This window comes from Penicillium cosmopolitanum (assembly GCF_028827165.1).
Source record: "Penicillium cosmopolitanum strain IBT 29677 chromosome Unknown utg000012l:1.0-3308103.0:1.0-3310761.0, whole genome shotgun sequence".
NCBI lineage: Eukaryota > Fungi > Ascomycota > Eurotiomycetes > Eurotiales > Aspergillaceae > Penicillium > Penicillium cosmopolitanum.
This window is the reverse complement of record NW_026622682.1, coordinates 899,994-923,048: the sequence shown is the minus strand read 5'-3', so window position 1 is coordinate 923,048 and position 23,055 is coordinate 899,994. Positions and strand designations below refer to the sequence as shown.

Genomic DNA, 23,055 nt, shown 5'->3' with positions numbered 1-23,055 from the left:
TGTCAGACAAATGGCCGAGACTTCATGATAACAAAAGTAGTAGGAGTTTAATGACAGTCTCAAGATGGTTCAAAGATGTCTGTCAGTAAACCAAATTGCATTGTATGCCGCCACACTGCATGTTGCAGCCGTACACTCGCGAAATGACCCCAACCCCGTACTTCTTGTCTATGTTCCATCGAAAAATTCCAATTTGTAGCCCCACGACGAAAGCGATGGTTGCTAGATTGGAACAGGCGGAGCAAAGACAGGATTTCCCCAGCACATTATGGCTGCTGACTTTATTCATACCACAGATTCCTTGTCAATTTTCTTCAAGTCAGTGAATTTCAAATTTTGACTCCCTAGGTCGTCGATTCGTATATCCCGCCATCACGAGAGACTAGTAAGCAGGAGATAATATATAATTAGTGTACTATTCCATTATACTATATCAGTCACGCTGCCACACCGTGATACCTAGGCAGTAGATCCTCCAACTTGAAGATTTGGCGAAACTCGTAATTCTGATATGCAATCCAGACGTACCGTCGTTTCAAGCCTATGGCATGGATATTGATACAAGATCCGTGCATTACCTGAAATTATGCATGTCTATTATGGATATTACCAAGGCACTAAGCCCATTTTTTGTCCCGTCGTCAAGGATCCTTGCGCTCGTATTTACCTCTCAGACTACAGAACTTGAATATTTGGATTGAATACTTTTAGCGGGAATTAGAGGCTCCTTTGTTGGCCGAGACTACTGGGCACTCGGATACTAAATCATCACGCACAACATCGTGTGTAAATAGCCTCAGTAGTCAATATCCAATCGCCTTCATGGCGCTATTTTCTTCGGGTTGAGCGGTGCTATTCGGGAGGCGAATCGCAGAAATTGTGTGCATTGGAAGTATAGGTAGCTCTCGACTATGTAGGGGACGACAATGTATGAGGCCGCTGGGCCTCAACAGTTCATCTGATAATTTGGCTCGGCATGTTCGCTGGAATCTATTAATTCTCAGTAATAATGAAGCTTGAGAGGTTAGATAAGAAGTTCACATTTGTTGAGGCACGGGTGGCTCGGGCATCCAGGCTGCCGTTACTTGCATGTTCTAATAGCTTTGCCCTCTTCTTCATCCCCCACCACCTTTTCATCCTCACCATACCTTTCATCGGATTTCCGTCTTAATAGACAATAAATTTGACATCCGAACTCTTGATATACCCTCCTTTTGAGAAGATTATATCCACACTTTCCAATTGATCGCCCCCAACTCCGAGTCTCATCAAGTTAGCCAGTAACTACCGCGGGGCATATGGGCCCACACTGGTAACTTCAAGTTGTGAGTTTATGCACAGGGATAACCAAGCAGACACAATTCCACAAATCCGCGTTCAAGCTAGAGAATGCCAAGGTCTTATCTCCGTGAAGATCTGCGCTGTGACTAACGGGTATCCCCTTTCTACAAGAAACTTGGCTTGGAGCTTGGGGGCCTTACATTGTCAGCTGATTTTATTTCTGCAATGTAACCTTGGCCTGAAAGCGAACCAATTGAAGAATGTCGACGGTGTAAATAGTACCGACTAACTAGTATCAATGCAGCGCTCTCTTCAGCATATTTAAAGGCGGACAGAGGTCGTTCTTCAAAGATTTATCCTAGACCAATTTCTCTCTACACTCTCCTCATCCCATTCAGATCGTTTCGAATAATCAAATTCAATTCTTTACAATGAAGGTGTACATCTCTCTTCTTCTGGCATTGGCTGCCTTCGGAATGGCCGAAGCAAGCCCAAATCTACAAGAAAGAGCCGGATGTTCCCAGAGGGGCCAGTACTGCAATGGGGGAACTTTCCTTTGCTGTCCAGGACAGGGAAGCTGTTCGGGTAATGTGGTAAGTCTCTCCAGTCACTGCTTAGTTGAAAATAGTATAGTGTATGATTATGTTTTGTGACGGGTGGCTAATAATAACTCGACCCATTGCAGTGCAACTAAAGCGAGTTCAACTAAAGCGAGTGCAACTAAAGCGATTGCTGCCCCATCTTCCAGGGTTGAATTGAAATTACCACTCGATCTGCTAGATGATTTGCATTTTCTGCTTGCGATATGCGAATTCATGGTACTTTTGTATGGTACTACGGGTAGTAAGATGCGATGTATGTAATTCAGAATGTCATTAGGCAGTGATGCATCATCGAGCTTTGATTTTCATCGGCCCAAATTTAAGCTTGGTCAATATAGTAGCTACTAGTTGTACACTAGTCTGAAGTACGAGTAGTAGGTACTAGTCACCTGGGCAGTAGTTATATACTGCAGGTACTAACAATAGCAGTGGCAGCAACTTCAACTTCAACCTGAAGTGATCTTACCAGGTGCCCTACATCGACTAATACTAATTGGGTATGGAAATATATCTACGCGTGCCGTGCAACGTATCACCTGGGCACACATTGAGCGGGACTATTTGCACTGGCAGACTCCCACAACATAGCCGGCACTTCCAATCCAGGAACAACCTCAACGATTGCAACCGTGCGAAACCCCATATCCTCATAAAGAGCCAGACCCTGACGACTAGCATCGAGACCAACGGGGATCCGCTCCTCGTTCGCCCGATCCAGACCTCACTGCACTAAGCTCCGACCGAACCCGCGACGCTGATGGCGGGGATCCACCGCAACAGTCTCCAGGAACCAGAGCTCAGGGAGAGCGGCAAAATCATAGCCCGTCGCACAGGCCTGGATATACTGGTCTAAGCGGAGGGGGTCAATGCTGCGATCAGGGGAGACAAGGTTATGGTAATGGTTTTCGATGGAGAGGAGAGTGCGCTCGAGGGCTGATGGGATGGGTGAGGCAAGTGATTAGTTAGTCTGTGCCTGTTGATCAGCTAGTATTCATTGACAAGCTCCTTACCGTTCCACCAGCCATCCCCATGGCCATTCTTCTGCCATTGTGTGGCGACCGGTGAATCCCCGCGTCTGCTCCACACTGCGTAACCACACACGCGCTCGTTCCTGTCCCTGTCCCTGTCCCGGTCCCTGTCCGCGTAGTCCCCCGACTCCGAGTCCGACTCGATAGCGACTAGCATAATATAGCCCGGGGTATATAGGCGCATTTTCAGGCGACGGAGGAAGGCAGTCCGGAAGTCGGCATAGTAGGTGTGGCGGTGGGGACAGAGTTGGATGAAGAGTTCGTCGTGGAGCATAGCCTGGGCGGCGATATCTGCGATGGAGGTGAGGTCATTGGGAGTAGCTAGACGTATAAGCATGGTAGCTATAGTCAGAGTATTGATTATCAAGCGTAGTGGCGTAGTGGTGGTGGTGGTGGTGGTGGTGGAATGGAGGAGAATAGAATGGCGAGTGGCGACGGCAAAAGCCGAAAACAAACTTTGCGCGGCTCGGCAACGGTCGGCTTCTTCTTTCCTCCGCGACTCAACTTCACTTCACTTTTTCACTCCTCACTCTTTCGTTTACACTCCTCTCAGCTGGCCACTGTATACTCTCTGTATACTTGGTATACTCTGGATATACTGGCTACACTTGTCAGAGGGCGACAGAGTACTCTGCAGTACACTCCCACCGCTGATCAGTCCCACTCGCCCCTCTTCCCCAGTCTTCTCCAGTTTCACTCCTCCACACTCCATTTTTCACCGGTCACTCCTTTAATCTGCCTGACTTGGCTTGCCTTGGATTAAGTTCAATTAACTCAATTGGACTGTCTCCCTCTTTTTCTCTCTTTCCCCTCTCTCCTCTCTCCCTTCCACCCCTTCTCCTCATCCGTCGAGTCCTCCCCCGGGACTCCAACTCCCGACATCGGACTCGAGATTTCTACTCTCGCCCCAACTTGCGACTCTCGATCACGAGTCTTCATGTCCCAGTCATAGCACGGATAATGGCTGTGAATAGCGACTACACTCTCGACTCACCCTTCCCCTCAGGGCCTCGCCCCTGCCCGGCCTTTTTCTACCCACCCATCTCATAACAGAGATTGTGGACACTGCCGAAGACCACGCAGTCTACGCAGTCTACGCAGCCCACCCATATATAGCAGCTCTCTGTAAATAGCTGCGCAGCGCTATATACGCCATGACATCCACCCTTGACGAGCCACCAGATGGCCTCATCGGCGGCTACAAAGGCGGCAACTTCGTCGTTCGCATCCTAATGATCGTCTTCTCCTCCATCGCCCTCTACAACGCCATCGAACTCTTCATCCTCCTCTTTCTCACCTTCCAACACTACCGAGGCCTCTACTTCTGGACCCTCCTCCTCTCCGTCACCCTAGGCGTCATCCCCCACACCGTCGGATATATCCTCGAATTTTTTGCCCTCGCTCCACTATGGCTCGGCCTCACCCTCTCCACCATTGGTTTCTATTTCATGGTTCCCGGCCAATCCTTCGTCCTGTACTCGCGCCTCCATCTAGTCGTCCAAAGCCAGACAGTCCTTCGCTTCGTCCTATGGCTCATCATCATCGATGCGATCCTCCTCCTCATCCCGACAACAGTACTCACCTTCGCCACCGCTTACGTCCGAACAGTCCCATTTATCCGCGGCTACAATGTCATGGAAAGAATGCAACTAGCCTGGTTCTGTGCGCAGGAATTTGCCATCAGCGGCATATACATCTCAGAAACAATCAAACTGCTCAGCCTAATGCCAGAAAAGGATCGGCGCAGATCAAGAATCATGTACGAATTACTCGCCATCAATTTCGTCATCATCCTCCTGGACGTCGGTTTACTTCTCGTCGAGTATATCGGTTACTACTCTCTCCAAACGACGCTGAAACCAATGGTCTACAGCATCAAGCTGAAGCTTGAATTTGGCGTCCTGGGAAAACTTGTTTCCCTGGTGCAGACGCAACGGTCTCAGCCTACTTCTCTGGAGCACGATGAGTATCCGGGATTCGTGGATCCGTCGCAGTTGACCGGTGATGTTACGCATGCTGCGCCTATCGAGTCTGCTGGTCGGCGCGAGTCCCGGAGAAGGCAGCGGTTTTCCTTGGGGGATGAATATGAATAATTTCTCTTTGGAGAGTTTGCCCATGTCGGAACGGAGGATTCGTCCTTCGACGAGGGATACGAATAGTCCTGTTCCGCCGAGTCCGGATTTATCTTGACGCGTTACGAAACGATGTATATTGAATGTATAACTGTATAACTATGATGATAATTGACTGTATCTTACCACCTGGGCATATTTATGATTTATTCCTATTAGCATGTAGTAATTTAGATCTGCTTCGCTACCACTCTGAACCTGCCTCGCCTCTGCCTCCACCTATTCAAACTTGAACAGACTCCCCCATCTCATCAAAACACCCATTCATAATAGCATTCCACTCCGGCAAAAACGGAATATCAGCCGCGAAGCCGGAGAAAGCACTAAAATCCCCGCCCCCGAGATTCTGTATATCGAATTCGCTAAAGTCAACATCCATTGAACTGGCACCGGCATCTGCACCGGCATGAGTCTTCATCCTCAGCGTATCCTTGTAGTTGTTGCTGGTGCTAGTGCCACCATTCCCACCAGCACCAACACTATCCACTGGCATCACATTCCCAACCTCCCCCTGACCCTGCCCCTGCCCACCCCTCAAACCCATCGCCTGCTGCCTCAATCTAACCAAACACTTCCAAATACTCCCATGCTCCACATCCGAGCCACCGGGCGCACATCCACCAACACTCGCAGAAATAGTCGTAGACATATCAGGAAAGACATCATCGACTAACGCCCACGCGCGCTGAATATCAGCACCTTTGACTCCACGTGGCACATGCACATTGCAAAGACAGCGAAGGATATACGCTAGCGCATACCATTGCGTATATGTCGTGAATAACCATCGAAATTCGTTTGAGAAGGAGGATTGTAAAAGGAGCCTGTTTGAGTCGATTGCGTCGCAGGCTAGGGTGAATGAGTGTGGTGTTGGTGTTTGTGTTGGTTGGGCTGTGCTCAAGACCGGTGGCGTCGATATCGATTCCTCCCGAAGTTGGAGTATGAATTCCATTTTTTTCTTCGCTGTTGTGAAATGTTGTCCTGCGATTTTGGATAGGATTTCTGCAGTTGGAGATGGAGCTGGAGCGGAAGTTGAAGATGAATGATTCAAATGGACGTCGTCTGAAATTCCATATCTCGCAAAAACCTCCCCCCCTCCTCTCTTCAATAAATGCCCTCTTTGCCCTAATTTCAGAAATACTCTCCCCTGCCCCTTCCCAGGTCCCAAAACAGGACTCAACAACCGACAAGACTCAGTCTGCACCAAAAAAAACGACATCTCCGTCCAACCCACACTCTCAACAGGAAATTCCCTCATACCCGGAAACAATTGATCATCATTAACATTCAGCGGGAGCCTTAATCCCTGTCCCTGAACGTCGACACTAATTTCAAAACCCTGATCTTCCGGCGCCCTCAAATCAAGGACGCAAAGATGCCACCAGAGTCGGAGTCGGAGTTCGGTTTCGAAGGGGGTTAGGTTTAGATCTGTGCCGTTTCTGTGGAGGCCTATTGATTGGGATAGGCGGATTGTTAGGCCTGTTAGGACCCAGACTGAGCGGGTGGGTGAGTGGGTTCGGAGGGTTGTCTGGGGTCATGGTATCTGTTAGTGAGAGATGGGGTGGGATGGTTTAGTGGTGGATGGAGGGGAGGGAAGAGCTAACGTACGGCGTATATAGCCAATGCTTGCAAAGATGTTAGATCAGGACTATCCATCAACTCTGTTGAGAGGAGGATTGTGTCTAGAGCTGATTTGTATCTTGATAGGAGGGTTTTTCTTTCTTCTTCGTTTGACCAGTGTTCTGGGATAATCGTGTTGCTTCCACTCCTAGTAGTACCACTACCAGAGGTGTGATTATGGCACAGCGCCGTGATAGCTGCGTAGTATATCGCATAAGTCAGTGCGAACATTGAGCGAGTTGCGGAGGTTGGGTCGAGGATTGTTGATAGGACTGCCGATTGGGTTGTTGGTTTGTGGAGGATTTTTAGGACGGGGTCGACACTTTTCGAGTATGTTGACCAGAGGTGGAGGGCTAGTTCGGGGGTTGGGTAGGAGGTTAGGATTGTGGATTGTTGGTTCTGGCTTTGGAGTGGTGCTGGTGTTGGAATTGGAGTTGGAATGGCCGTGTTGCTGTTTGTTTGGAGATTTGGCGGTGATTTGTGATTTGAGGGCGATGGGGTTGCTCTCATTTTGTCTTCCTGTTTGTTTTGTATCAGATATGAGGCTTTCGGGGGATAGGTTCGTATTTTAGGTTGACTCAGTGGGCCCTGGTGCGGTATTACTCACATCCTGAAGAAGATCTTTGATATTCGGATTATTCACATATTGAACCACATGTCCGTCGTTCAGGAGGACTTCCCAGGACATATTATTTCGCTGCGCAGACTGTCCCCGATTCAAGTTGGTACGGAGATCTTCTCGATTGTCAGCTTTTCTGCCCTCTCCAAGTCCATATTCAGTCGTCTCATTTCCTTCATTGCTTGCCGATGCTTGATTGCGATCCGAGAGCTGCGTCTCGCACAAACGAGCCAACATTGACTCAACCCGCTCCAGCCGATCAGAAACATTTTGCAGAGACGCAGGCCTCTTTTCAGCTGTCTCTTTAGGGTAAACGCAAGTAAATTCGCATCGGTTGCAGTTCGTGCAAGGGACCCCTCGGTCGCACCGGACTTTGCGCCGGTGACACGCGATGCATGAGCGGGCGGACAGTCTGTAGCTTCGGTTTGCCGTGGGGGAAGGTTTTTCTTCGGATGACTTTGTTATGCGTTGCATGATGAGATGTAAATTCGAGACGTTGAGGGTGGAAAACAGCTGTAGATGTGGTGTTGCAGGTGGTCGAGATCGGTCGGAGTTTCGGTGCCGAGCAGGCCGAAGGATCACCGGCTTTTTCGGCTTTGCTGATTTCTTTGTGGATAGCCAGTCATCTTTATCTTGTATTGTATTAGTGGGGACAGAAGTAGATATCTCGGTCAGTAAGCACCAGATTGCCGAGAGTTGGTAGAAGAAAGTATTATAAAAGAAAGATCCTGGGATCTTGATCTTGATATCAGCCTGCTGCATAGTCCATCTTATCTGATCTGATAATCTGATCCGATTCGGACCGTCACCTCACATCACCAACTGCCCAACTAAAATGGGTACCTCAACCACAACACAAGATTCCAGAGCATCAGAGTCCCCACCCCCTCCGACCACATTCAGAGAAGGCGGATATGGTTGGGTCTGCGTCGCTTGCACATTCCTCATGAATGCCCATACTTGGGGCATCAACGCAGTATGCCGAACCCTACTCATCAACCCCAACCCAAACACCTCATTTACAAACGCTAACCTTAGGAACAACCCCATTCCAGGCATACGGAGTCTTCCTCTCATACTATCTCTCAACCGATATCTTCCCCGGAACATCAAGTCTGGAATACGCCTTCGTCGGCGGTCTGAGTATCTCCTGCGCAATGCTCATCGCCCCACTAGTAACATACCTTGACAAGCGTATCTCCACCCGCTTCGTGCTTAACCTCGGTGCCGTCCTCGAAACCCTCTCGTTCATAGCCTCATCGTTCGTGAAGAAGAATTGGCAACTCTTTCTCGCACAGGGCGTATGTTTCGGCTTCGGTATGGGTCTATGTTTCTGCGGATCTGTAGGAATCACATCGCACTGGTTCGAGAAGAAACGCAGCTTAGTCAATGGAATTGGATCCGCTGGATCGGGAATCGGTGGATTAATTTATTCCCTGGCAGTCGGAAAAATGATTCCGGAACTCGGTCTACCCTGGTCAATGCGTACATTGGGAATCATTTGCTTCGTGGTGAATCTCACTTGTGCAAATTTACTGCGCGTCCCTTCGCAAACCAGAGCGGCTACAAGCGTGAAAGCGCCGACACTCCCCCTATCGCTGTTGAAAAGACTCGACTTCGTTCTGTTGCTTGCTTGGGCTTTCCTCAGTGCACTGGCCTACGTCACTTTACTATTCAGTTTGTCCAGTTATTGCGTGGCCATTGGTTTAACCCAGCAACAGGGCAGTCTTGCAAGCGCACTACTCAGTCTAGGCCAGGCATTCGGACGTCCAGCAGTCGGTTTATTGAGCGATCATTTCGGTCGGATCTTCATTTCCATGATAGCCTCATTTCTTGCCGGTCTGCTGTCGCTGGTTGTCTGGATTTTTGCCAGTTCAGCTGGGCTGACGTATTTCTTTGCTATCATTGTTGGCTTATTCGCCGGTACGTTGTGGGCATCTGCTGCTCCCCTTGCTGCGGAGGTTGTGGGGATTCAACATCTCGGAGCTGCGCTGGGGGTTATTTGGTTCGTACTTACCCCTCCGGCGGCGGTTGCTGAAGCCATTGCTTTGCAGTTGAGAAATGAGGTGGGTTTTTCGAAGCCTTATCTTCGGGTTCAGCTGTTTGCGGGATTTGTTTATGTTGGTTCTGCGGCTTGTTTGGCCTGGTTGATGTTTGAGGTTAGGAGGAAGCGAAGGGTGGCTCGTCTTGATGTGGATAAATCTGATCTCTAAATTGGACCGTAGACATTGAATGATCTTTTTCACATAGAGTGCAAGGGGACTTGAACTAGGGGGTGCATTGAACATGGACAAGGGTTGTTAAATGGACCACCCCTTTTGCGACATGGACCATGGTCCTTCTAAATCCAGTTTAGTATGCAAGAAGCTTGCATACGTTAGCATGACGGCACTGATCAGATCTTCGGAGCTAATCCAACTCCTCTACTGCCAGTGGGTGCGATGCGCCCTTTTTTTACTCTTGTCAATTCAGAAAGAAATGGAATCAGCAACTTCAATTCACCATGGCCCCTACGAAACAATCTTATCAACCGCGTCGCCAGGCCTGCTGTTCCTAAAATCCTTCCTCCCCTGCAGTCGACACCCTCGACCCAGCAATCCACCCATTGACACCATTCTTCACTCCAAACGCCCCGATCCTCATCTGTAGCAATCCCCCAAGTACAGCTAGCGCCACAATTCCACTCCTCGAAGTAAGAAGTCGCCATCTCTCCCACTTCCACCACCAAGTGCATATAGCCTGGGACATCGATCTATCCCAGCATGACAGCGCCAGTACCGCTCTCACCAATGGAATAGAAAATAACCCCGAACATGGGACGTGTGATAAAACGACACTCTATGCGCCACTCCTGGGTCCGATGCGTCTTAAACGAACGGTCATGTTTGAAGCGACGAGTAGTTCGGTGTTCAAGAATGACCCGGATGAGTTCGTTGTTAAGGTTCGGGAATTCAATATTCTGGATTTGGAGGGCAGGGAGCAGGATGATCTGCAGGTTGTTGAGATGAGGGTTTTTATGGATGGGAAGCCTGTTCAGGCGCGTGCGCAACAGTTGAATGTTGGGTTGGCTTTTGGTGAAGGGGCTAGGGAGGCGGAGCCTTCGTGAGAACTAAAATAACTCCAAGTTTTGGGAGAATTTACAGCTGGCCCTTTTTCTCTTACCAAGCAGATTGCTGATATAACGACGTGGAATCTGAAATCACTTCTGAGCTGGGTAGTATGGGGTCAAACTTCGAGTGCGACCATACTCGCATAGTAACTCCTACAGACTCGACAGCCGTGGCTCGCTGGGTCCGTCACAGCACCGTACCACCCAGCTTTTCAACCATATCAGGGCATCTATATGTCGCTTCTATATATTTTTTCGAGTGTTGTTTTATACCCGCATATCCAGAATGGATCAAGCCGCCAGATATGCTTACCTCGGGTATCGTCTCGACATCCGCGGTTCAATCACATACTAAGCCAGCGAGAATCAGTTTGTCGACAGAATACACACTGGAGAACTATCAAAGACGTATTCGACACGTGAATAAAACCAAATACCACGCAAATATATCATATATTCGTCCTCTCCTGTGTGCTGTGTGCTATGACCTCCACATCCCCAGACCCTCGCGGCTAATCCCGCCACCAAGTTGACAAAACCAACCCCCAAACAAGCCCGAACATCCGACCCAACCCCTAGCAGTGAACTCAAATCCTATAAAATACAAAATCTGCCGAACATCTCATCCGACCGTGGAGAAACCCCCACATCCCCAGACCGGCTGCATGACCGGGAAGAAATCTGGGGGTCTGGATCCATCAAATCCGGGGCAATTGCATCTAGAAGCACGCATCAACCCCTAACAATAGGTCTTCCCCGCAAGTACCATGCCGGAGAAAAATGAATCCCATTACCCAGTCAAAACAAACTCGCGCACACTCATTGGTCATGCTGTATTAAGCTTGCTTTTTTTTTCTTATTTTTCCCCCGATGTGGCGTCTGATCCCCACCGCGGAAAACTACCGGGCCCAACCGTATTGGTAGGTTCATGCGATCCCCTTTCGCGATGTCGGAGCTGGGAGGGAAGTTGACACCGATTCTCTGATCGATGCTACAGCTGTGCTATGGAAATGCCGCGCTTGCTTCCGCGCATCGTGGGGATTAAAATAAGGGCTGTGGGTACGATCTGATCTCTTGGAATTTCCAGATATCCTTCTTTCATTCTTTTGTTTACTGCGGCTTGATTCTTTTGAAGTTGACTTCAGCAAAATGTCGGATGAACGTGATCTCAAACATGATATTGAGCCTGCTCGCCATGACGTCGATATCGGGCAGATGCTGGCTGTTGAGGCTACGCCGGAGGAGGAGCGAGCGGTTCTGCGAAAGCTGGATTGCTAGTAAGTGATCGCTTTTAAATGATGCATTTGCATTCTGTTCACAGTGGAATAGTTTGATGCCTCTGATGGGGTTTGCTTACTTTCTCCAATTTCTGGACAAGCTTGCTCTAAGCCAAGCGACACTTTTCAATTTGCGAGAAGACTTGGTAGGTCCCCACAGAACAGTTTGTTTCTCTTCAAATCTGATTCGTTATAGAATCTCCAAGGATCCAACTACTCCTGGACATCGGCCGTCTTCTACTTTGGCTACTTTTTCTGGAGTTGGCCGAGCTCGTACGTGATCGTACGTCTGCCAATTGGGAAGTACTTGGCCTGCTCAGTGTAAGCTACTATCGCGTGCCCCGGTTTCTATCCCGAACAGCGATCGCTAACATATTATAGATTTATCTGGGGAGGTATCCTGATGTGCCACGCCGCAACAAAAGATTTCGCCGGCCTGATGTGCGCCCGTTTTTTCCTCGGTGTCGGAGAAGCGGCCATTGCGCCTGGCTTCACCTTGCTAACAGGAATGTTCTATAAGCGAGAGGAGCAGCCAATGCGGTATGTGACTGAGCTCGCTTCGCTATAATATTCCTTTTTTCACTTCCCACCCTAACCTAATCACAGACAATCGGCGTGGTTTTTCGGAAACTGCATCGCCGTCCTCGTCGGCGGTCTAATCGCCTACGGAATCGGCAACATAAACACAACAGCGATTGAGCACTGGAAACTGCTCTTCCTCATTCTAGGCGCCTTTACTTCTTGCTACTCAATCGTTCTATTCTTCTTCCTACCCGACGCAGTCGATAAGGCTGTATTTCTAACAGAGAATGAACGCGCCATCGCCGTCCAACGCACAATCACAAACAAGACCGGTATCCTAGATAATGGCAAATTCAAATGGTCGCAGGCAGTCCAAGCACTCAAGGATCCACAGGCCTGGTGCTTGATTTTGAATTCACTCACTTCGAACCTGTGTAATGGGGGCATCACAACTGTAAGCCAGAGCCTGAGCCGACTCCATCCCACCATGCTTTGCCATAGTCCTCCCTAACTAACAATCTCTCCAACTCTCAGTTCACGTCAATAATAACAGCCGGCTTCGGCTTCACGGACCTAAAAGCCCTCCTAATGCAAATGCCCCAAGGCGCCGCGCAAATAATCTTCCTGGTATCAACATCACTAGCGGTAACATATATCCCACACTCGCGCGTTCTAGCGCAAATTTTCAACACGATCGTCTCGGTCGTCGGAATGCTACTTATCTGGAAACTTAATCCGGAAGAACAAGTCGGGCGAATGGTTGGACTTAGTATCGGTATCGTTTACGCGATCAATTTGCCTATCTCGTTGAGTATTGTTACCTCCAATGTGGCGGGGTTCTCGAAGAAGAGTGTTGTTAGCTCTTTGCTTTTTATTTCTTATTGTGTTGGGAATGTTATTGGGCCTCAGTTCTTTTTGGCTAGTGAGGAGCCTTCTTATCCGGTGAGTTCCAGTTCGAGCTTATGGTTATGTCTGCGGCAGGGTTTCTTGCGATGTTGCTCTTGGTCCATGCTAACTCGATCTTCTTTCTTAATTTAGACCGGTATCAAGGCCGCCATGTCTGGTCTCGTATTGAGTATTTTCTTCTTGGTCGTTCTCTACTTCTATTATATCTATGAGAATCGGCGTCGGGATCGATTGTATGGTCGGCCTGAGGACATTACTGTTGGGGCGGAGCTGCAGGATGAGCTGTCTAATAAGACGGACACGGAGATTGAGAGTTTCCGATACATTCTCTAACTTGGACCTCGGGACCTTATTGGAAGGGGCGAGTCGGAAATTCAAGTTACTCAGGTGGCAAGCATTCGTGGACTCATGGGGTCGGGGTTTTGCACTTGTATATACCATTCGCCAGCAGCAGAGCAACAAATTCTGTCCATCGCGGCTTAAGAACTTGAACTTACAGTTGATTTCACCTGGATAGTCATCATGATTCCAAACTATCGACACTACTACTAGCCCTGTAGTTAGTAGTAACGACTGCAAGTATTATCCTCTGTGATGGTAGTTTCCATTCACTTCAACTTCAAGTTCGGCCGCCATGATAAATCAAGTTCACCTTCAAGTTTCCTCTCTAGGGCTCAGCAAAATGATATGCGACCCTCAATATCACCACTACGCGTGAAAACGGACTGCACCACTACGTAGGTACACTTCAATTCAGCCTACATCCAATCCAATGATATTTCCAATATGATACAGTGAGATAAAGGAAAAAGGAAATGCAAACAACCTTGAAACCAAGAGTTCAAGTCGGATATCATATGACTGTGAGATAAACTCAAAGCAGGACCCGGCTAAAGAAGAAAATACAACCCACGGATGAAAACAAAATGGGAAATGGGTATCGTATATTTATTCCAAGCTCCTAAAGACATCAGACAATAGGAAAGACATGGAACGCCGAGATGGAGATGAAAGCTGAAAGGGTGGGAACCCAGGCCGTTATTCGTGTACACGGCATGTGTTATGCAGAACATTGTGTGCGAGAGGTAAAAGGATTTCAGTGATGAATATGTAAGGGATTGAAAATCGTCGATTCGTCATATGCGCTGTGATTTGTATATCGTGGACTGATCCCCACGTTCAGGTTGCTTCGCGATGAAAATGCATGGGAAATCGGGATGGTGTTTTTAGAGGAGGTCGGAGTGAGTGGGTAGATGTGTTCAAGTTCGTGTGTTTGCATAGGTAGAGGTTAATCAAAGAATCAACGATGATCAAACCACCCGCCATTCTCCCATTCACCGGGCCTATAAGTCGCGCCCTTCCTAACGTCAAGATCAACAAGACCATTAAGAAGAACATTAAGTCTGGCAAAATTAATTGGTTTCATAACCCAGCCATCGAAGCCCACATCGATATATTTCTGATACTCAGACTCGAGGAGTGAGGCCGACACTGCGAAGATAGGGACTCGGGCGTTTCGCTGGGCTTTTTCGGAGAGGGCTTCGGGGGTGGCGTTTATTTCGTGTTCGCGGATCATTCGGGTTGCGGTGTACCCGTCTGCGATTGGCATCTGTTTTCCTGTTAGTCTTGTCCAGTTCCATGTTTGATAATATGTCACTGGCATGACTTGACTTGCCTGTATATCCATCATGATAACATCAAAACCCTTGCTATTAGAGCAAAATGCACTCGCACAAGCTTCACCGTTCCCAGTCAATTCGACCGTGTGGCCCAACTTCGTCAGACGCTTGTGAATAATTCTGGAATTGATCGGGTCGTCTTCTGCAACCAGGACGCGCAATAATCCAGCGTGTGCCGGTACAGTCGAGGTCGGAGTTGTAGAAGATGGGATATTAGACGAGATAGTTTCAGCAATGCCCACTCTCTCAATTGGCATTCGAGGGAAGTAGGATTTTTCTTGTTGTTGTTGCACCTGCAACGCTTGTTTCAAGCCACGTTCAGAAACGCGAACGGCGCTCATGGGAACTCCAGAATCCTGGATATTTGCCGTGCCCGGGGTAGGTGGGGTTTTCAATGCTTGCAATGTTATTGGAGGAGTATGTGTCACGGCGCCCAGGCTTGCGAGTGGGCTCTGCGAAGACAGCCGCTTCTCGCTGGGCGGAGACACGATAGCTTGTGAAAGCTGGCTGCCACTTGGGCTGGTCGGTTGGAACCTCACTTGTTTGCTGTCCATGCTCTCGCTTCGAGATTTGCTGAACGGTGTCTCCTTCAATGCGCTGATAAGTCTGTCTGCCTGACTCCTCTGGCTCTTTCCACTGCGAGAGCTACCACCGCTTCGAAGACTCTCAGTGCTTCGTCGGCGTGTGTCCCTACTCTCAGAAACACCACCAACTAAAGTGAATTCTCGGTCTGAGATCATAGGCGTGGGTGGAACAGAAACAAGTTGTGCTGGGGAGGTTGTGGTGGGATGAGCGGATGCAACTCCCTCTGGCAACCTGAACTGCAACATGATCTTGAAACGACTCCCCTTGCCCTCTTCTGATTTAACGCCCAGTTGACCCTGCATGTTATGAACGATCCTAGCCACGAGCGCAAGGCCCAGACCAAGGACCTGCCGAGATCCACTGCTGGGAGTCTCCCGTGCCTCGTCTGGGTTCTGTTCGTCGTCGTATTGAGTTGCATCAGTCGAGACCTCCTCAAGCTCTTGGAACATAGCTTCCAGCTTCTCCTTAGACATACCCGCGCCGGTGTCGATAACCATCATCTCAATGGCGGAGTAACCTTCTAGAGTCTGGGTCGCCGAAGGCCATAATTCCACTGTAACCGCTCCAGAAACAGTTTGTTGGATGGCGTTGGAGATGAGGTTGGAGAACACCTGCCGCAAGCGTCGCTGATCACCCATGACCAGTGGAGGGATGCCCGGCTGGACAGTTACAGAGTATGAGATATTTTTCCTCTTTGCCTCACCAGCAAGCATATCGCTGGATTCTCGGAAAGTCGCCGCAAGGTCGAATTTTTCATCCTTGATGAGATCCTGGCCCTTTTCGGTGTTCGTCAGATCCAGGAGATCATTGATAACGTAGATCAGTGATTTGGAGGCGGAGTGAGATTTCGTCAAACTGTCACGAGTATCGGCGTCAAGACTTCCTTCCAGCGCAATCTCGAGGTAGTTGATGATGGCGTTGAGAGGTGTGCGAACCTCGTGGGCAGAATTAGCAAGTAGAAGCTTCGTGAGCTGCGAGTTTTGCATAGCGGCCTCCTTCTGTCGCCACACTTTGATGAACTTTCCATAAACGAGGCACAAAACTGCAGCTGTCTCGACATCAGATTCGGACCACTCGCGCGATTGACTCAGGACAGTTTCCCGCCACGCTGCAAAACTGTTGCGCGGTTCCAGGTACCCTGCAGTGGCTTTCCTTTTCGCAACATTGTAGGGGTTTCCTGCCCACTTGATTTCCGTGAGTTGACCCTTGCGGAAGAAAACGATAAAGTCATTTCCACCGGTCGATAAGGGGACATAGAGCATTCCCGAGATTGCCTTGAGACCTGGCGGATAATACAGATCGGGGAAATCTTTGATAATATCGTGTGACGCCATCACGGAACTCAATTGTCGCATTCGAATGAATTCGAGAAGAGCAAGAACTTCTTGTGAGTGTTCATTATCGCCCAGGATTTTGGTTTCGTCACGGATTGATAGAGCACCATAATCAGCACCGAACAGTTGCAGCATGTCGTCAGACGAGGCAATGATATACCCAGAAGGGTTGGCTTCAGTAGGAACTGTGTTGATCAATTTCCGGGCTTGGAGTCGAGATGCGTATGAAAGTCGCTCGATATTTTGAGAAACAGTGTCTCCAAGAAGTCGACACATCTTCCGAACCGGGAATGAAACACGCATACCATGATTACCATAGGAATGACACGAGATAAGTCCCCAGAGGTCGTTGAAGGCATTGACACTGATAGACATTGATGATCGCACCTGCATGTGACGCAGGTATTTGATATGAATTGGGGACATGGCTCGGAGGTACGCATGTGTCATGTCCAGAGGAGTTTCCAGGTCCTCCACTGTTCGGCAAACTAGGCGTGAGGTCTCGTGGTCGCAGTCGTATAGAAGACGAACTTTGTTTATCTTGTATAGCTCGCGGGCCTGGGCGGGAATATCGGATGCAGGGAAGTGAAGTCCCTTGTAAAGATCGATCGAAGCTTTCGGGTCGGCAAGTTCCGCAACAACAAGACCATTCCAGCTGCTATCAAACTGATATATCAAAACTCGGTGAAACCCCGTAAGCTCTTTGACTAGGCCAGTTGCAACATTAAGTAATTGGTCTAGATCGGTGGTCCGACCGAGCTGTTCTTGAATCTGGGTCAACATGCTGAACACGTCCATTGCCGCTGCTTCACCCCTTCGTCTTCGGGCGTTGCGAAGAACACGAAGTGGCTGACTGATGTTAATGGTACTAGCTGCGAACTGTTCTGCGCTTGGCATGCCCTTTAACGTGTCAATTGGAATGGCTGGAGTTGTAAGTCCGGCCACATTCAATGGATTAACCTCATCGTCTTCCATTTCGAATTCACATATAATCATATCCTTCTGAGACTGGCTGACGTGGGCGGCACACCAAAATCGACGTTCACCTCCAGAAGGGAGAGGTATAGACACGATGAAGACTTCGGGGCCATCGACGACCGGGTCGTAGGCGTCATCTCGAACGAAGTCGATGTGATCCAGTAAGGTGTCGGCCTGGTCGTCGCTCAAGATGTCGCAAAAGTTGGGAAGTTCGAAAAGCTGCTTGGGGGTGTACCCCATGATCTGGGTGGAATTCTCACTGACAATGCGAACGACGAGTTGATTTGGCGACTCCTCTCTCATCACAATCATAAGACCAAAACTCTGCACAGCGCCTGGGAATCGGATCGGCTCGTCCTCACAATATTGAAATGCCTCGCCATCCCTTCCAGTGATAACGGCGTGTCCACCTTCGGTTTCTATGTGTTTGAAGCGTGCAGTGACATGTCCATACTGCTCATTTGGTGTATGTGGTGGCGGTATTTGTAACTCTCCTTGCTGCTGTTGTTGCTGCTGTTGTTGCTGCTGCTGCTGCTGCTGCTGCTGCTCCGAGTATCTCGCAGAACCAACTCCCGACCGGCTTTCACTCTTGACCCTCGCAAATCTTTCCGGATGCTGAGCCACCTCAGATGCCATGGAGTGTGCACCCAATTCCGCTTCATCATTTGTGGCATAGGTCTTGTGGCGAGGAACATCGGTAGGAATCGTGGGTTCTAGGTTCGTTTCGACAGAGGAATATACCGGCGGCGGTGACTGACATTGCGATCGCGGCTGAGAATGAGCTTGCGGGGGAATTTGAGACTGTAAGTCGTTCCAGGTTCGAGCGGATATGATCGGGTATTGACGAGCCCCTTCTCGAACAGGCGAGGTCGGACCGCGTGGCTGTATTGAATGCGCAGCTTGGGCAGCTGTTGGGTCAACCGAGACGACTGATCGGATGGGGAAAACTCGATCGATGCTATCGAATCCTGCGTCGGGACCGGTGCCTGTTGTCCATCGTTGTGTGAGACAGATTGCGACCGCTCCCTGACATCTGACCGGTTTGAGGAAATGTCGATCGAGATCGGTCGATTCGATGGCGCTTCGCTTCCAGAACGTTGTCGCGCGGTCCCCGGTCGGCTGCCTCCTGGATTGGACGACATATTTGCGATAGAGGCCGAGGCGTGAACAACGCGGTGAGACTCCAGGCAGGGGCGAGGAATCTGCAATGAGGCTCGGATCTAGCGATCGGGGTTGTATAAGGGGTCGTTTGGTGGAGTGTGCGAGCAACTTGGCAAACGAAATGTTACACCATCGACGGGCTTAGTCTGCGACTCTTCTATGAAGGCTTTTGCAGCAGGGCTCGCAACCCACGCAGCCCACGCAGCTATTATTATCGATGCCCCCGTGGGTGAACAGCACAGGAATCCGAACGAAGGTGGGTGGGGTGGATCTCTGCAGTTGAGTTCATCAGGGATCGTTATCCACCGGGAGGCGTGTCGATCGGACTGCAAGAGGTGTGTACCTGGAAGGATGGAATCCGAGAGAATGGAAATCGGACGACGATCTGGAGAAGCCAGAGGAAGTGGAGAGGAGGGAAAAAAAAGCCCTATGGAGGGGCAAGCGGAGAGTGGCCATCCAGCATATGGGCAAAAACGGGAATAGGGAAATGATGTGCAATCCGCTGTCAACCGATCAGACTTTGGAGGGTGTCAGGTGCGATTGGATGTTAGGCGCGCAAGATGGAGTAAGATGGAGCAAGTTGGTCCACTGCGTGTAAGGGCTCCATGGGGAAGGATTCATCCGCCAGCTTGGAACAGTGCGGGATTGGCTTGCATGAGAATGGATTGGCCTGTGGCTCAGCCAAGAGCCCGCTGGAGATTACCGGCCGAACAATTTGATGAAGGGATTCCTAGAATTCCCTTGGGTCAGCGGTGCCTGAGCGGGGGGCGTATTCGGTACCAGCAAAAAGGTGAAGATAACTAGGATTGAGTATGTACCCGGTACTCTAGACACCTGAGGTGGCTTATGGGTGGAACCAAGCATCATCATGACCATGATCATGACATCATCACGGGAGGATCAACTCAATGTTTGTCGCAGAGTTCATTGCTCGATGAGGCTTGCAGGTACCATGCAGTATGACGAAATACCAGACCATCTTTTGAAGATCCAGCAGGCATTTCAACGGTTCCTGGGCCCATTGCGTTTGCCCAAAGTGGTGTATTGCGTTGAGGCTTTGCGCGGTCGACCCGGCCGAAGGGTCGGCGATCGGGTCATGTAATGAGCCACAGGCACTGAATGGTTTGCCACCGCAGGAGCGGCTACTCCGTACCAAGGGCGGTGATGAGTCGAAAGCGATGGAATTGGAAGTGGAAGTGGTAGTAAATAGAAATGTATAGTAGGCGATCAGCGATGTTCAACTTGAAGTTGAAGTTCTGCAGAGGAGTGTGAGTGGTGGAGGAGAAGTTGAAGTCAACAGAGGAAGTCACGGGTTACTTCGAACACCCGCAGCGATGAGACTGGCCTCGGTACTACCAGCATACTAGGAGTAGTAGAGTAATACTACTCCAGGTTTAAAAATTCAAGTCGGCCAAGGTTTTCAATTTTGAAGAAGGGCATAAGCGAAGAATCAAAGAAAAATGTTCTAACATAAACAACCTGGACTGTGCGGTGGCGATATATTTGACACTAGTCAGGAATGGTATACAACTTGAAGCAGTTTGGACAGGGTTACCTTCAAATTGGAAATTGGAAGAAACCTTGGAATGATAGTAATTTTGGGACAATATATATTAAAACAAGTAGACCTCCAAAAAAAAAAAAGAATGAGACCGCCCGTAAACCTCCTGACACTGAGATGCATGGCGAGGTGAGCTGAAATAAGACAAAGAATAATATCGAAAAACAACTTGAATTAAACTACCAGGAGGAAAATGTACCACCCACAAAACAAAAGACCACACTGAGATGCACGCTGTAAGCTGCGATGGGTATAGAATAGAATGAAAGATGCATGCACTTGCGAAAAGACAGACAACCGACCAAGTAATCACAGGGATATCGAAGTAAAGAATCTAGCCAACCCAAGATGAAGAGAAGAAGGAACAAAAGGAAAGAAGAGCGAAAGATAAGAGAGGACAGAGACAGGACCAGGGGGCATTGTCGCTCGGGCCCTACTTCGGCGTCACCAATAACTCCGCCTCAATGGTCGACCTTGTCTCGGAAGACCCGATCCTGCCACGCGTATTTCTATCACTGGAGCACCACTCGGAACGAGATGATCCAGGCGAGGTATACAAGGCCACAGTCGGCGCGGGCGAAGCGGGTAGATTTACATTCTCGTTCGAGGCTTCCAGACTAACCTCGTGGAAATCAGGCGTGCTGCCCATCTGAGTTTCTTGCTGTCTCTTTCTCCTTGGCTCGCAGTTTGCCATGGAGACCTGGAAGCAACTCGCGAATGGGTCTGGCTCGAAGGTATTGAGACCCGGTGTTGGTGTTGGTGTGGGCATGCTGGACATCCCGTCGTATGGTGGTCGATGGTCTGCGTTGACCATGTTGTAGATGTTCAGATCACTGGAATGGCGTCGATAAGTTGTTGAGTTGGAATCATCCAGGTCGTGTCTGTTTCCACGCCCATGACCACCTCCATGGAAGACGTAAGGGGTGTGCGAGGAGAGGAAAGAGCGTAATCGGTTGAGGATGGCGAATTCGAGTTTCAGTTTCAGGCCATAGATGACTGTTTTCATGGGAGCAGCAAAAATGGCGACTCTCCATGTGATCACGACGTCAAGGGTGTTCAGAAGAATAACAATCACACTGATGATGATGAGATGGTTAATGACCCTTTTGCCTTCCTTGCCTCGAATCGCCATGATAGGACCCAGTGCCCGACGCGCCTCGCGAATGTAAATTACGCAGATTATCAGATCTTGTGCGTGGAGGATAAAAACATGGGTTCGGTTCCAAATGAAGGCGGGAAGGGCGAAATTCTCATGGCCGACGGAAAAGCCAAAAACCAGGGTGGCCATGGTGACATAGATGATGAATGCATTGATAATTATCATCCAAAGGATCCAGCGAAAACGGGAGATATCTGCCACAACGAGATGCAAGCGCGAGTAAAGGACCAAAGGTTGACCATTGACCATACATCCCCAGCCGATGGAGGCAATGATGGTTGAAGGGAGTATGTTTTTAGGGTTGACAAACATCACCAGTGAGGGAATGGTATGTAGCACGATACCCCAGGCAGCAATTTGCATGCTCCAGAAGTAGAGACCGCGGTGGCGCTTGAAGAGGTTGAGAGAGGAGATGCCGACCTCAAGAGCCGTAAATGCTCCTATGGTATACATGATAATCACTTCGACAATGACCAAATTCTCCCTCAGCATCTTCGCAATCTCTGGAGGCAGCGCCGGTATGCCGACAAAATGAATCGCCATGGTGCATCAGGATGCATAGAGACTGCCGCCGATTCCGGGGGTGTTGTAAAAGGACAAGACAGTGCAAGGTCGAGAGGACGAGAGGACTTGGCCAAGCCCAGGATTAATAGGAACACGGACCAAGAGATCGACGGATGCAGCCATGGGGATCCCCTGATCATAGGTGGATAGATGCATCTAGGGCCTGGGCCCCTTTGAGTCTAGTTGTATGGAGTAAGCGGCTATCCCCGCGGAATGGTAGGGAAGGAGGCGTCAGGGCTTTACAAGGCTTGAATTGAAAATGTGGTCCCCGGGTCAAGTCTGATAAAGTTGCGGATGTGACGACCGTTCAATGGAACTTGCGCTTCTGTGATTAGTGTTGGGCTACACTAGAATTGGTCATTGCACCAGCAGGTTATGTGATTGCGAGTAGACACTCGCCAATTGCTGTGCCTGGTTAATGACAGGGAATAGATCCTTCGCGCGGAACGTGGGGCCGGTGTGATCGATCGCGCGGATCGAAGCAATGGTCATCTGAACTTGCAGGTAGATAGATTCGATAGTGCAGCAGACGGAGTATGAAAGAATAGAGGTATGACAGTTCCACAGCCTCCGTGGAGAATACCGATATAGTATTCAGGACATTTCCTGGGAAAGAGCTCGCAATGGCCTCTTGGTTCCAGGGATCAATGTTGGGGGAGAGTCCATAACTGGTAAAGAATGGCTGACTGCGGTGACCAGAAGCGAGGATGGTACGAAGCTATTGTCGCGTCAGACAGGGATGCAGCGCGGCAAACAAAGAGAGTCGAGGGAGAGTTCATGCACCTGTCGACTTTTGGCTGTTGATGGCGCTGATGAGAGTGGTTCATGCAGGACAAAAATCCGGAAGCTTTTTGTTCAAATCATTTGGACCCGGGGTGGTCATTTGAAGGGGATCGATCCGGCCAATAGTGGTTGGTTGTGGTTGGTGGGTGACATTT

The 23,055-nt window shown here is 49.5% G+C and overlaps 8 protein-coding genes across 8 annotated transcripts; 4 read left to right on the top strand and 4 right to left on the bottom strand.

The window, feature by feature from the left end:
• Positions 1–2,604: 2,604 nt before the first annotated feature.
• On the bottom strand, positions 2,605–3,248 carry N7509_013127 (GNAT family N-acetyltransferase; the record flags this gene model as incomplete). Its single annotated transcript, XM_056637764.1, has 2 exons — positions 2,605–2,816; positions 2,894–3,248. The coding sequence occupies 2 exons, from the start codon at positions 3,246–3,248 to the stop codon at positions 2,605–2,607; spliced, it is 567 nt and encodes a 188-aa protein (XP_056481271.1).
• Positions 3,249–4,065: 817 nt separating this feature from the next.
• Positions 4,066–5,004, top strand: N7509_013126 (uncharacterized protein; the record flags this gene model as incomplete). The annotated part of the gene is made up of 1 exon (XM_056637763.1): positions 4,066–5,004. The coding sequence occupies one exon, from the start codon at positions 4,066–4,068 to the stop codon at positions 5,002–5,004; it is 939 nt and encodes a 312-aa protein (XP_056481270.1).
• A 262-nt stretch (positions 5,005–5,266) lies between these two features.
• Positions 5,267–7,519, bottom strand: N7509_013125 (fungal specific transcription factor domain-containing protein; the record flags this gene model as incomplete). The annotated part of the gene is made up of 4 exons (XM_056637762.1): positions 5,267–6,063; positions 6,304–6,571; positions 6,652–7,182; positions 7,271–7,519. The coding sequence occupies 4 exons, from the start codon at positions 7,517–7,519 to the stop codon at positions 5,267–5,269; spliced, it is 1,845 nt and encodes a 614-aa protein (XP_056481269.1).
• A 713-nt stretch (positions 7,520–8,232) lies between these two features.
• Positions 8,233–9,495, top strand: N7509_013124 (uncharacterized protein; the record flags this gene model as incomplete). Its single annotated transcript, XM_056637761.1, has 1 exon — positions 8,233–9,495. The coding sequence occupies one exon, from the start codon at positions 8,233–8,235 to the stop codon at positions 9,493–9,495; it is 1,263 nt and encodes a 420-aa protein (XP_056481268.1).
• Positions 9,496–10,142: 647 nt separating this feature from the next.
• On the top strand, positions 10,143–10,388 carry N7509_013123 (uncharacterized protein; the record flags this gene model as incomplete). The annotated part of the gene is made up of 1 exon (XM_056637760.1): positions 10,143–10,388. The coding sequence occupies one exon, from the start codon at positions 10,143–10,145 to the stop codon at positions 10,386–10,388; it is 246 nt and encodes an 81-aa protein (XP_056481267.1).
• Positions 10,389–11,540: 1,152 nt separating this feature from the next.
• N7509_013122 (uncharacterized protein) lies at positions 11,541–13,429 on the top strand (the record flags this gene model as incomplete). The annotated part of the gene is made up of 7 exons (XM_056637759.1): positions 11,541–11,668; positions 11,721–11,814; positions 11,865–11,989; positions 12,050–12,208; positions 12,275–12,644; positions 12,725–13,132; positions 13,229–13,429. The coding sequence occupies 7 exons, from the start codon at positions 11,541–11,543 to the stop codon at positions 13,427–13,429; spliced, it is 1,485 nt and encodes a 494-aa protein (XP_056481266.1).
• A 967-nt stretch (positions 13,430–14,396) lies between these two features.
• Positions 14,397–18,814, bottom strand: fphA (putative sensor histidine kinase/response regulator; the record flags this gene model as incomplete). Its single annotated transcript, XM_056637758.1, has 2 exons — positions 14,397–18,350; positions 18,431–18,814. The coding sequence occupies 2 exons, from the start codon at positions 18,812–18,814 to the stop codon at positions 14,397–14,399; spliced, it is 4,338 nt and encodes a 1,445-aa protein (XP_056481265.1).
• A 2,013-nt stretch (positions 18,815–20,827) lies between these two features.
• N7509_013120 (uncharacterized protein) lies at positions 20,828–22,096 on the bottom strand (the record flags this gene model as incomplete). The annotated part of the gene is made up of 1 exon (XM_056637757.1): positions 20,828–22,096. One exon carries the CDS (start codon positions 22,094–22,096, stop codon positions 20,828–20,830), a length of 1,269 nt encoding a protein of 422 aa, XP_056481264.1.
• Between the last annotated feature and the right edge of the window lie 959 nt (positions 22,097–23,055).